This window comes from Pongo pygmaeus, chromosome 5, assembly GCF_028885625.2.
Source record: "Pongo pygmaeus isolate AG05252 chromosome 5, NHGRI_mPonPyg2-v2.0_pri, whole genome shotgun sequence".
In the NCBI taxonomy this organism is placed as follows: Eukaryota; Metazoa; Chordata; class Mammalia; order Primates; family Hominidae; genus Pongo; species Pongo pygmaeus.
The window spans coordinates 158588661-158602733 of NC_072378.2; the positions used below are offsets into that span (position 1 = coordinate 158588661).

Sequence of the window (14073 nt, forward strand, 5' to 3'; positions counted from 1 at the left end):
AGAGCTGAGACAACACAAGGAAGTGCCAGCCCAGAGCCTAGTGGGAGGCCTGGGGTGGTCCCGGTAAACGGGGCCTTGTGTCTGCGAGCCACGTATCATGACCCCAACAGCCAGCTTTCCCGGCCTGATAACGAATGACCTAGGACCTGCCACTGGTCCCCGCCTCCCTCGACCTCACTCTCGCAGCTCTCTCTGACCCATGCATGGCTTTGCTTTGGCCAGAGCCCTGGAACCAAAGCCTTTCACCTGGAGGGGACATCGAGACTACCAGCGCATCCTCCTGGGAGGCCCAGAAAGGGTAAGAGCCTTGCCTGAGGCCACACAGGCCACTGGAGGTGTGCAGAGCCTGGAGCCCCAGTCTTCTGAGTTTTGTTTTTCCCCTTGCTATGAGATCCTTGATGGTTTCAGGGCCCTTGTCTCTCCCTCAGCTGAGGACTGCCAAGAACCCCGCAAGCCTAGTCAGCTTCTTGGCTGTCAGAGAATTGATCCTGCCTCACAAAAGCAAATCCTGTGCTCTAGATGAGCATCGGGAGGGGCCTCACACACCAGGGGTAGGTGGGGACCAGTGGCCTGTACCACACTGACAGGTGGCCCGGGAGTCAGCGACCCCCCACAGCCTGGTGCTAGGCTCAAACCAAGACACTTTCCTTAAAACCCATAGTACAGGCTGGGCATGGTGGCTCATACCTGTAATCCTAGCCTTAGGGGGCCAAGGCAGGAGGATCACTTGAGCCTAGAAGTTCAAGACCAGCCTGTTCTATGTAGCAAGACCATGTCTCTACATAGCAGTGGTATCTGCAGCACCATGCCAGGAGCAGTGGTGTACACCTGTAGTCCCAGCTACTTGGGAGGCTGAGGTGGGAGGATCGCCGGAACCCAGAAAGGGGAAGTTGCAGTGTACTGAGATCAAGTCACTGCACTCCAGCCTGGGTGACAGTGCAAGACCCCATCTCTAAAAAAAAAAAAGCAAACAAACAAAAAACCCATGGTCGGGGAGAGAACGCAGTCGGGGAGTCAGGCTGTCAATGAGATTGGGCAGGACACAGTGAGGCTGGGATTGAAGGAGGAGGAAGCCATCAGTGCTGGGTCAGGTAGGCAGGGCGGGCCTTCCCAGAGAGGTGGCGCTCCACACAGCGGTCCTGAGGTTTGGGTAAGGCTCTTCCACAGACGCCTCCGTGGTTACACCCGTCCCACCAACTGTCTGGGACACACAGGCAGGGGCAGTTCTAAGGAAAAGTGTCCAGGTCCTTGGCTTTTTTTCTATCATCGAGCACCTGTGATGGAGGACAGGGTTCTTATTCCCCTCTGAGGTCGCCCTGCTTCCATGTTAGGGTAGGGGGCAGGCCCTTCTCTCTTCTGGAAGCTCACCGTGTGCCGTGCTCCAGGAAGTAACTCCCCCTAGGATTCCAGACAAAGGGACAGTTCAAAAGCTTGTCAACAGCATTGAAATAAGGTCAGGACTAGGTAGCAATCTGTTTGCAAGTCAGGTGATGTCCAGTTGTTTGCTTCCCCTGTAATGGAAGGAGAATTTAATTGGGGTATCAGCTGACGCATTAGCAAGCATTTTATCAGCAGATTATTGTCATTTCTTAGCGCTAACTTAGAAGGACTTTGAAGAATCGAGTGACATTTCTACAATGAAGCCCTTTCCATTCCCGTCTATTTATTAATGTGAACAGGATTTTTTAGTGTTTGCATCTACAAAAATGAAAACTAGAATTAGAATTGGTGCAGAAACTACTTTCGTTCCTTCAATAAATATTTATTCATCTCATTAAGAGATGCCTTTCCAACACATTATGACTTTTTGTATCAAATGATTATTTGTCGGCCAGGCATGGTGGCTCACGCCTGTAATCCCAGCACTTGCGGAGGCCAAGGTGTGTGGACCACTAGAGGTCAGGAGTTCTAGACCAGCCCAGTCAACATGGTGAAACCCCATCTCTACTAAAAATACAAAAATTAGCTGGGCATGGGGGCTCATGCCTGTAATCCCAGCTACTCAGGAGGCTGAGGCAGTGAACCTGAAAGGCAAAAGTTGAACCCGGGAGGCAGAGGTTGCAGTGAGCCGAGATTGCGCCACTGCACTCTAGCCTGGGCGACAGAGCAAGACTGTCACCTCCCAGAGACCCCACCTCCTAAAACCGTCACCTTGGATGTTCATACTTCAGCATATTAATTTGGGGGTGCACACATTCGGCCAATAGCAGGTACACTGGTTGACCACACTCTTAAAGGGGACAGCCAAAAAAAATTATTTGGCAGTGTTTTATTTACATTGTATTGTTTACATTGTTTGACCAGTTAGGTATCATTGGAATGATAAACCAGAAGGCTGTCTTTTTAAACACTTGGAGTTGAGGAACACATGGCTGCAGGGGCTGATGGGGTGATCAGAACAGGACATAGAAGCACCAGATATGCTACATTAGGATAGAATTCTGAAGAGGGCGGACTGGAAATATGAGTGAAAGTTCCACGTAGTAAAAAAGAGCGTGCTCCTGCAATCCTGTAAATAATAGATGGCGATGAGTATCACATTACTGTGTAGATTCCATGGGATACTGACAGGAGGCTCCCAGAGTTTTAGTTTTACATGTCAATATTTAGAATACGCTGCACAATATATTATTTACAACCATTTCAACTACCGATGAAAAGCTTCAATGGCAGTTTTAAAATGGGCAGGGAACGCTGTCTGAGTCCAGTGTGTTGCTGTGACAAAGTTCCGTAGTAGACAGGGTGGCTTATCAGCAACAGACATTTATTTCGCGCAGTTCTGGAGGCTGGAAGTCTGAGACCAGCAGCCAGCAGATTGGCCGGCTGTGAGGACCTGCTTCTTGCTTCATAGATGCTGCCTTTTCTCTGCATCTGACGTGGTGGGAGAGGTGCAGGAGCTCTCTGGGCACAAATCCCATTCATGAGGGCTCTCCTGCCATGACCCAGTCACCTCTCAAATACCCCCACCACCTCAAACCATCACCTTGGGTGTTCATACTTCAGCGTATTAACTTGGGGGTGCACACATTCAGTCAATAGCAGGTACACTGGTTGACCACACTCTTTTAAAGGGTACAACAGGCCAGGTGCAGTGGTTCACGCCTGTAATCCCAGCACTTTGGGAGGCTGAGGCAGGTGAATCGCCTGAGGTCAGGAGTTCGAGACCAGCCTAGCCAACATGGTAAAACCCCATCTCTACCAAAAATACAGAAAATTAGCCGGTATAATCCCAGCTACTCGGGAGGCTGAGGCAAGAGTATTACTTGAACCCAGGAGGCGGAGGTAGCAGTGAGCTGAGATTGCGCCGCTGCACTCCAGCCTGGGCAACAAGCGTGAAACTCCGTCTCAAAAAAAAAATAGCTGGGCATGGTGGCTCACGCCCGTAATCCCAGCACTTTGGGAGGCCGAGGCAGGTAGATCACCTGAGGTCGGGAGTTTGAGACCAGCCTGACCTACATGGAGAAATCCCATCTCTACTAAAAATACAAAATTAGCTGGACGTGGTGGCGCATGCTTGTAATCTCAGCTACTCCAGAGGCTGAGGCAGGAGAATCACTAGAACCTGGGAGGCAGAGGTTGCGGTGAGCCGAGATCACACCATTGCACTCCAGCTTGGGCAACAAGAGCAAAACTCCATTTCAAAAAATAAATAAATAATACATACATACATACATACATACATACATACATACATAAAGGGTACAGCAAACCAATCTGATTGGAAACTGCCGGACTTTGGGGCTAGACGGAGCATGGGCTTAAAGTGAAACCTACATTTGTGTTTTGGCTCCAACACAGACTAGCTGTGTGCTTGGGCGGGTGATTCAGCTTCCCTGGGGGACAGTCATGCGTGTGTGAAATGGCAGTGGTAGCCCTGAGACAGCAGCATGGGTAAGCAGGCTGGCGATGTCATCTGCAAGGAGGTATAATTAGGAGCACCAGCTCTGGGGCCAGACTTGGCTTGAGTAACTTGCCCAGGCAGGGTAGCTAGAAAGTGGATTTGGATCCCAGCTCCCCACTCTGTCACCTTGGGCAGGCTGCTTAACCTCTCTGTGCCTCTGTTTCCCTCCCTGTGAGATGGGGCTGGTAAGGGTGCCCCTGGCAGTGGGCAGGAGGATGGAGTCCGCACCTGTACAGCTCCCCTGCCTCCACTGCGCTCACCAGATACCGGCTCTCCTCACTCCCCTCTACCACTCCCAACCCCCTCCTCCCTGGACCCAGGAGTCCCAGTGCTCTGTGGCAATGTTGTTGTTAAGAGCCTCTCCTGGCTGCTACAGTGCTCCTCTCCCCAGCCTCCCCCAGGCCGTGGTCCTGCCCAGGAAATGCAACCTGGGACTGTTGCCAGGCACTCAGGCCCCCCACGCGTAGGCTGTTGAGGAAGTGGGGCTAGAAATCAGCTCATGACTTGCACGGAGTGATGTCATGCAGAATTTTCCATAGCTCCTGCAGCCACAGGGGCCATCCTCTTGCCTCTCCGAGGGCACTTCTGCTGAACTGTGCTTTCCCTGCGCTGAGTGTGTCGGAAGAGGCAGGTGGGTGCCGGGAGCGCTCTGTGGCCAAGGCCCTGATCACAGGCTGCCAAGCCCAGAACCCCACCTATCCTACTTGAGAAGCTGAACTCTGACCCCTGTCCCTGTCCCCAGTGTGATAACTTCCTTTGTTCTTAGGTGATTTTGAGGTGGTTTCCTGAGGATGTGTCTGGGGAGATGTGATGGGATCAGTCCCCCCACCCTGCTGGCAGCCCCACCCCATGGCATAGCAGCAGGCCTCTGGGAGCCCTGAGCGCTCATTAAAGGAACGCACTTTAATGACAGCCACACGCCACCCTGCCACAAGCAGCGCTCTTCTCCCTATGAAGTGTGATGAGGAAATTGGGGTGAGAGGGTGGTGGAATTGGTTGTTTTGGGGTCTCTTCCTGGAGTGTGGAGAGATCTGAACCATCTCCAGACCATGGCTGTAGACAGCAGCCCCTGATCATTCACAGAAGATCTCGCTGGGCGGATCCTTCAGAACTCAGCGGGGTGAGAAGAGTGTCCTTGGGACTAGAGCCCTGCCAGACCCCAAAGGCCGCTTTCTACCCGATGATCTCTTGGGCCCCGTCCCGAGAGTGAGGCACGGCGCCACCAGGCACCCCCGATATGCAGCGTGTTGTGAAGTGCCCTTGTGAGCAGCGGGGGATAGGGAACAGGAAACCAGCCGTCAGCGACGGCGAGGTGGTGCCCCAGAGAGGGCTGCCTCATTCGCCTGGCTGCAGGTTCCGAGGTCGTCTTGGTAGCATTTGGCAGGAATTTATTCAGGAAGCATTCAGCAAACCGAGGGTGTGTGGTGCTGGGAGATGACGATGAAATGGCCCTGCCCCCAAGGAAGCCCCTCCCCTGGGGGCACAGGTGGGGAAGGAGGTCATGAGCTTTCTGTGTGTGACAACTGCTGATGGGAATGCTATTGGCATGTACAAGGGGTGCCTGTCCGTGTCTTGGGAGAGCAAGGAAGGCTTCCTGGAGGAGTTGCTGCCAAGTTGGCCCAGAAGGATGAGGAGGAGTTCTTCTGGTGAAGTGGGGAGGGCAGAGGCAGTATGGTCCCTACAGAGCGTGTGGGGACGCTCGTGTTCTTCCAGAGGATGGAATGCTGGGCCCGAAGCCCGAAGTATTGTTAGGGCAGAGACAGGCGGGAGGTGCGTGGAGAAGGGGTCATGGAGGTCTTGTTGGGCAGATAGTGGTGGGACGTCCCAGGCAGGGGGAGCATCTTGGGCAAGAGCCCAGGGTGCGAGGTCATGCTTATGGCACATTGGACCAGCTGGAGGGCAGCCAGCTCAGGAGAGCAGCCGGCCGGGGTGTCTGCCCACGTGTGGGGCAGGGACGGGCTGCAGCAGGGAGGGATTTGGGAGCTTCTGTCACAGTCCTGCAGGGAGTGGGAGCTGTGCAAGAAGGAAGGGCGGAGCGGCTGTGATCCAATGGCTTTGGGAAGGCCAGTCCTGTGATGGAGTGGGGGAAGACAGACCCCAGGCCAGGGGTCCTGAGTCAAGGCAGTGGCTGAGGAGGCATTGGGGAAGGTGATTTGGAGAGGCTTTGGGGGCAGGTCCTGGGGGTCCAGAAGGGCTCTGGGCCAAGAATTTTCAGACTCCTGGGAGCATCAGAATCAACTGGAGGGCTTGTTAAAGCAAAGCTTGCCCCCAGCCTCAGGCAGCTGGGCAGCAGGAATCTGCATTTCTAACAGGCTCCCAGGGGATGCTGACTTGCTGGCCAGGGTCCCACACTTTGAGAAGCCCCGCCTGAGGCTTATGGGACAGGGCAGGTTCTTGAGCCATCGAGTTGGGCAATGCCATGGGAAGTTGCAGGTGCACAGACGTTGCCTTCCTGGCTGCGGTTGAACCTGGGCTCCGTTTGTCCCCTTGGAGCTCCAGGCAGCTGGGCCGGCTTCGACCCTGAGCTCTCCTGTCTGATTTCCTTTCCAGGTGGCACGTCTCTGAGCTTCCTGGTGTTGGTGACAGGCTGCACATCTGTGGGCAGAATTCCAGATGCTGAAATCTACAAAATCACCGCCACCGACTTTTACCCTCTTCAAGAAGACACCAAGGAGGAGGAACGCCTCATAGCTTTGAAGAAAATCCTCAGCTCGGGGGTGTTCTATTTCTCATGGCCAAACGATGGGTCTCGCTTTGACCTGACTGTCCGCACGCAGAAGCAAGGGGATGACAGCTCTGAATGGGGGAACTCCTTCTTCTGGTGAGGCCCTGGGTCCTCTGCAGAGGGTGGGCCCTGGTTGGCACCTGAGGCCTTGACCTCCACTTGCACCACCCCCGGGTTATGGGGCACCTCTGGAGAGTTAGGACCCAGGCCTGCTCTCAGCACAATGAGAGGAAAACTAACCCTGAACTCCCCGCCACCCCCCACCCCTGGCTCCTGGAATGTATTCAGTGTAGATTTGGAAAAGAAACCTGGGCCAGGCATGGTGGCTCATGCCTGTAATCCCAGCACTTTGGGAGGCTGAGGCAGGTGGATCACTTGAGGTGAGGAGTTTGAGACAAGCCTGGCCAACATGGCGAAACCCCATCTCTACTAAAAATACAAAAAAAAAAAAAAAAATTATCTGGGCGTGCTGGCGGGTACCTGTAATCCCAGCTACTCAGGAGGCTGAGGCAGGAGAATCGCTTAAACCCAGGAAACAGAGGTTGCGGTGAGCCAAGATGGTGCTACTACACTCCACCCTGGGCGACAGAGCAAGACTCTGTCTCAAAAAAAAAAAGAAAAAGAGAGAAAGAAAAGAAACCCTGTTTCATAAGTAAAAAAAAAAAGAGCCGACGTCTGCTGAGTGCTTCCGCAGTCCCAGGTGCCGAGCTCAGTGCTTCTGCCTGGGTTCACTCTTTCAGTCTTCTCAATCGTGGTTACCTCCAGTGTGCAGCTGTTTACCGCTGATGTTTATAAAGCACTGTGTTCGGGTCACCGTGCTAAGATCTCTCTGCTGGTAATAACTCATCCTTATTATAAAAAACTTTATAATAATTATGCGGAGGCTTTGTTACCCCATTTTACAGATAGAGAGACTGAGGCATGAATAGTTGAGGGAATTTTGCCAAACTCCACACACTTAGTAAGTGGCAGAGCCAGGATTTGAACCCAGGTATTCTGGCTCCAAGTCCCAAGCTGGTAATCACAATGCTAAACCAGTCCCATCAATGGGGAAGCTGAGTCACCCTGCCCAAAGGGACTTGTAGCAATGCACTAAGACTAGTCCCGGAGCCCAGGCAGAGGCGGCTGGATTTCTGTATGTTTAAGATCTCCTGGTGCTTTTTCACTCTACAGCAGGACAGAGACAAGAGTGAACAACCCTGTAAATACGTAAATTATCTATTGCCCTTTCTGGACATAATGCTGTTTCCATCAGATTCGCACTGATGCCTAGAGATGCCAGGCAGAAGCAAAAGTGAGGAAAGTCCTGCCGTGGGAGTGGTTCCAATGAACCTCATCTAATGTAATGTTTTAGAATCCAGTGTCTGCCTTTTGAAGCTATATCAGTTTTCCCAGCTCTGAGACGGCACTCCTGAGGTTTATTTCTGACCTGTTTGTGCCTCTCTCCCTTTGCCAGAGGTGTCCATAGGTTTTCATCTGGCCTTGGTGCTTTGGATGCCCCAGAAGTGAATTCTTGATTTCTGCTGGGAGAAGGGGACCCTCCCCATATCCCTGTGTCCATCCCAATGCTTCCCACCCCCACATCCTCTTGGTTCTCTGGTATTGTGGATATTTGGGGGCAGTAATGTGCTCAGACTTCAAAATGCACGTGAATCAAGGCTGGGCATGGTAGCTCACGCCTGCATTCCCAGCACTTTGGGAGGCCAAGGCAGGTGGATCACCTGAGGTCAGCAGTTCAAGACCAGCAAGACCAGCCTAGCCAACATGGTGAAACCCCATCTCTACTAAAGATACAAAAAAATTAGTCAGGCATGGTGGCGCGCACCTGTAATCCCAGCTACACGGGAGGCTGAGGCAGGAGAATCTCTTGAACCCAGGAGGCTGAGATTGCAGTGAGCCGAGATCGCGCCATTGCACTCCAGCCTGGGCTACAGGGTGAGACTCCATCTCAAAATAAATAAATAAAAAAAATAAAATAAAATAAATAATAAAATCGTGAATCTCCTGCTGATCTCGTTAAAAATGCAGATTCTGGGATGGCAGGGCTGGGCTGGGCCCAGGATTCTGCATTTCTAATAAGCTGCCAGTGCTGCTTGTCTGCAGACCGCAGGTTGAGTAGCAGCCTCTGGGGATGGCATTTCTGTGAATTGCTAGTTCCATTGTGCAGGGCTCAGCATGTGCCCTGTGAGTTGTTACATGTTCCCCTAAAGGCAGCCAAGCTTAGGCACACAGGGGCTATGTATTATGAGGTATCTTTGTGTGGACTCCGTGAAACTATTTTAAACCAGAACTGTCGGGGGAGCAGAGGTGAGAGCTTTCAGCGGCAGTGAGGGTCCTTGGAACCCCTAGGGGATCCTTGGGGTATCTGAATTGCACCAGCACCTTTGCAAATTCTCTTCCCTGTGCCAGCTCTGTGGCTGGAGGTGTGAGGGGTACTAACAAAGCGAGGCAAAGGGGATTCACGAGGTGGAGGCTGAGAGGAGCTTGGGAAGGAGGAGCCCCATGGTGTCCGTTTCTGAAGCGAGAGGAGGAAGTAACTCTGGAGGTCGCCAGGCTCCTCAGCTGTAACACGCCAGGGCGTGGTGTTTAGGCTCAGGGTGGAGCCTCCAGAACTGACCACAACTGAGTCACCACGGGCAGCGTGGTCCTGGGCTTGATCGCCTAAACCCCCGCTGTTGTGGCGCAGCGTCTGAGGTCTGGAGACCCACAAAAGGAGTCAAATGGGGTCAATGCTGAGCGTGGCTGGCACATAAGGCAGAGTGAGCAGCAGGGTGAAGTCATCTTTCTGGGCTGGTAATTGATGACACTGACAATTGCCTCCCAGTACAATCAGGTCCTGGGAGGAAACTCTTTGGGGGTCCTGGATATGAGTCATCCTCCTGCCAGAGGGCCAGGCAGTGTCACTAGAAACAGGGCTGATTTAAGGGTTGTCCACTTGGCAAAAGGTTTCTTCTCCTGAGCCCTGGTGATAGTGACCATAGCTGTGTAGCTCTCAGACTGAAATATTCTGGAGGCTTTGCCTTGATGCCACATGCAGATTTAATATATGTGTTTCAGAAGCTGGCTTATCATCTGAATTTAAGAGAGTGATTTCGAAGAGGGACATATGGTTTTGTACAGCAATGCTTCATAATCATTTTTCAAGCAGAGAAGCGCTGTGGCTGTGCGACCTCAGATAGGGTCACATGCGGGCTCTGCTCCCTGTGAGGGTGCATGTGGCTTTGGTCACAGTCGGGGAGGCTGACCTGAGAGCAGGAAGCTTGGAGAAGCCCCCTGGGACCCATTAGAGCTCACAGCACAGATTTCCAGCAATGAGAAAATGCTGCTGCTGTCTTTGAGGAAGGCTCAAGGGCAGGAATTGTGTTGCCTTTTTTAAACAAGTAGGGCACTGTGATCTAGATTCACTCAGTGCCCTGTAAGAGGGCATCTCCTGATGATGGGTCCTCCTTCCTGGGAGTGAGTATGGGCCCTCAGGATGGTACCACTCAGGTCCCCTGGGTGCTAAAGCAAGGGGACCAAGCCAGTCTCAGGGATGAGAGAACTGTGTGGTTGTTTGCCAGTGCAAATGGAAATGTAGGGCCTCATGAAGAAAGGCTCGGGGTGAAGAGCACGGGCTTCAAGCTCCCTGACACCACTGGCTGGCTTTGTGGCCTTAGACAAGCACTTCACTTCTCTGTGCCTCAGCTGCTTTATCTGTAGAAGGGGGTCACTGATGATACCTTTCACATAGGGTCACTTCAAGGGTGAAATGAGTTAATCCACCCCAAAGTACTTAGAATGGGGCTTAGTGCACAGGATAAATATTGGCTGTCACCCTGTCATTATCATCATGGACTCCAGAGCCTACAGCAATCCACTAGGCATGGAGAGGGAATACTTGAACTTTCATTACATTTTATTTTCCTTGGATCTTTTTTAAATTTATTTTGGAATGCTTTGTAGTGCTCTCGTCATAATCATCTCATGGTGTATGTGTGTGTATATGTGGATAATTTAAATAACTTCCCATATTTAATATGATTTTTAATCACTTATTTATCATGATTATTTAATAATAAAAGATGATTAATTTTTTACTGATGGGGCCTGCAATGAAAACTGTGGGGCCCACAGGGCTAACCAGAGGCCCCTTTGCGATTCCCCGAAAAGAGCACGCTGGCTCACTCTCTAGCGGCAGTGACGACCTGGTGGTGGCTTTGGGAAAGGACTCCCTGGCAATCCTCCTCTACATGACACAGTGGTCCTGCTATTTGGGATCTTTTTGAAGCACATGAACTTCCCAGATCTGTACAGCCCAAGTGCAGAGTCCACTGGGGAGCAGCATGCATTCGCTGACCCGAAATGCCGCACCATGCGCCCCCCAGTTCCTCAGCCACACTCGCTGTCCAGGCAGCATGTACTGGAGGATGTCAAGTGACTGGAATTGGTGTGGGGCTGTGTTTTGCAGGAACCAGCTGTTGCACGTGCCCTTGAGGCAGCACCAGGTGAGCTGCTGTGACTGGCTGCTGAAGATCATCTGCGGGGTGGTCACCATCCGCACCGTGTATGCCTCCCACAAGCAGGCCAAGGCCTGCCTCATCTCTCGCATTAGCTGTGAGCGCACAGGCGCTCGCTTCCACACCCGCGGTGTGAACGACGATGGCCATGTGTCCAACTTCGTGGAGACAGAGCAGGTGAGTGCCCAGGCCCATCTGTGGCACCAAATGGTTCAGAGTGGCTGCAGCTCTTGCACACGCGCTTTCCACTTGGGGCAGAAGAGGCCCTGGCATAGTTGCGGTGGTCTCTGATCAGGCTCGCTCCTATAAGTTGAGAACAGCACGTGTAATTGGGCTCCGCATGAAAATGTGACCTCTGGTTTGCATGGTGTATCCTTTCTGATTCGCATCTCATGCAGGGAAAATGCTGCTTAGCCGAGGTATTTTTAACTAAAAGGAATCAGGAATTTTTGCCATGGACGTGAAAGGTGGGCAGTACTCCAAGGGCAGCTGACAGGTGAACCAATAGGGTTTGAAAATTCTTTTAAGACAAAAATAAGTAGATCAATACAATGGGGGGATGAAAGAAGAAACCATTATTTTTTATTCTAAATCAACTGAAGCTTCTCCTGGAAGCCAGTATTAGCACCCTAGAGTTGTGAAATCTGCGTGTTAAGCAGCCGCTCCCATCCGCTCCGCTAGAATATAGCCATCTGCTTAATTTCTTCTGGAGTTTTTTCTAAATTCTGTTCTCATTTCCAGAGATGCTGTCTTACAACTTTTAAATTTTTGCTCTAACTTGCAATCTGTAGGATAAGGCCACCATGTAGAATACAGTGGTGTAAGCCGTAAGAAAGGAAAACCCCGGAAGGCACATGTATGGTACTCCTGCCAGGGCAAGCTGGGTGCCCTGTGTTTATTGAGTGAAGGTGTGGCTTTGCGTCTCTCCTCACTGCCGCTGCTGTGAGAGGAACGCCTTATGCGGACTTTGGCCACTTTAATCCAGCATAGGTTTGAGCACCTGCCTTTACTGTGTGGGACTTTCTGCCTGCTCCAGTGTTCAGAGGGTAGATACGGAGATGAGGAGGCGCCTCTCGGAGTCCCCACTCAGAGGAACATCAGAGCAGGGAGCCCTAAGATGGGCAGCAGCTGCAATTACTTGCCTGTAATTCTGCTCAGAATGTCTGCACTGTGGCTATCAACGAGGCTGTTACGTAAATATCTGGTTAAAAATGGGATTGCTTTTGGCATCTTCGTCATGAAGTCTTTGACTGTTCCTATGTCTAGAATGGTATTGCCTAGGTTGTCTTCCAGGGTTTTTATAGTTTTGGGTTTTACATTCAAGTCTTTAACCCATCTTGAGTTGATTTTTGTATATGGTATAAGGAAGGGGTCCAGTTTCAGTCTTCTGCATATGGCTAGCCAGTTATCCCAGCACCATTTATTGAATAGGGAATCCTTTTCCCATTGCTTGTTTTTGTCAGGTTGGCCAAAGATCAGATGGTTGTAGGTGTACAGCCTTATTTCTGGGTTGTCTATTCTGTTTCATTGGTCTATATATCTTGTTTTTGTACCAGTGCCATGCTGCTTTGGTTACTATAGCCCTGTAGTATAGTTTGAAGTCAGGTAGTGTGATGCCTCCAGCTTTGTTCTTTTTGCTTAGGATTGCCTTGGCTATTTGGGCTCTTTTTTGGTTCCATATGAATTTTAAAATAGTTTTTTCTAGTTCTATGAAGAATGTCAATGGTAGTTTAATAGGAATAGCTTTGAATCCATAAATTGCTTTGGGCATTATGTCCATTTTAATAATATTGATTCTTCTTATCCATGAGGATGGAATGTTCTTCCATTTGTGTCATCTCCAATTTCTTTGAGCAGTGTTTTGTAATTCTCATTGTAGAGATCTTTCACCCTCCTCATAAACTGTATTGTCAGGTATTTTATTCTTCTCACAGCAGTTGTGAATGGGATTGTGTTCCTGATTTGGCTCTCTGCTTGACTGTTGTTGGTGTATTGATTTTGTATCCTGAGACTTTGCTGAAGCTGTTTATCAGGTTAAGGAGCTTTTGGGCTGAGACTATGGTGTTTTCTAGATATAGAATCATGTTTTCTGCAAAAAGGGATAGTTTTATTCCTCTCTTCCTATTGGGATGCCCTTTATTTCTTTCTCTTGCCTGATTGCCCTGGTCAAAACTTCTAATACTATTAATATGTTAAATAGGAGTGGTGAGAGAGGGCACCCTTGTCCTGTGCTGGTTTTTAGCTTTTGCCCATTCAGTATGATGTTGGCTGTGGGTTTGTCATAAATGACTCTTATTAGTTTGAGGATTGTGGATCTAACCAAACTAAAGAGCTTCTGCACAGCTGAAGAAACTATCAACAGAGTGAACAGACAACCTACAGAATGGGAGAAAATTTTTGCAAACTATGCATCTGATAAAGGTCTAACACCCAGCATCTATAAGGAACTTAAACAAATTTCCAAGAAAAAAAAACCATTAAAAACTGGGCAAAGGACATAAACAGACACTTTTCAAAAGAAGGCATACATGCAGCCAGCAATCATGGAAAAAAGCTTAACATCACTGATCATTAGAGAAATGAGAATCAAAGCCACAATGAGCTACCCCCTCACACAAGTCAAATGGCTATTATTTGACTTGCGTGAATATTATTTGACTTGTGTGAAATTAGATACCTCCTCACACAATAATGGCTATTGTTAAAAAGTCAAAAAATAACAGATGCTGGCAAGGTTGCAGAGAAAAAGGAACGCTCATACACTGTTGGTGGGAGTGTAAATTAGTTCCACCATTGTGGAAAACAATGTGGTGATTCCTCAGAGACCTATTCACAATAGCAAAGACATGGAATCAACCTGAATGTCCATCAGTGGTAGACTGGATAAAGAAAATGTGGTTTGTATACAGCATGGAATACTATGCAGTCATGAAAAGGAATGAGATCATGTC

General features: G+C 50.2%; 1 protein-coding gene across 9 annotated transcripts in view; it reads left to right on the plus strand.

Annotated features, from left to right (window-relative positions):
• SYNJ2 (synaptojanin 2) overlaps window positions 1-14073 on the plus strand; it is a 117754-nt gene that overhangs the window by 40111 nt on the left and 63570 nt on the right. For 7 of the 9 annotated variants that reach the window (XM_054492131.2, XM_063666764.1, XM_063666765.1 and 4 more), the window contains 2 exons: window positions 6452-6722; window positions 11074-11299. In XM_054492131.2, the coding sequence (XP_054348106.1) occupies window positions 6452-6722; window positions 11074-11299 (497 nt within the window). Of the gene's footprint in view, window positions 1-171; window positions 299-6451; window positions 6723-11073; window positions 11300-14073 lie in introns of those variants that run through there. The other 2 variants (XM_063666766.1, XM_063666770.1) reach the window with 2 other exon arrangements.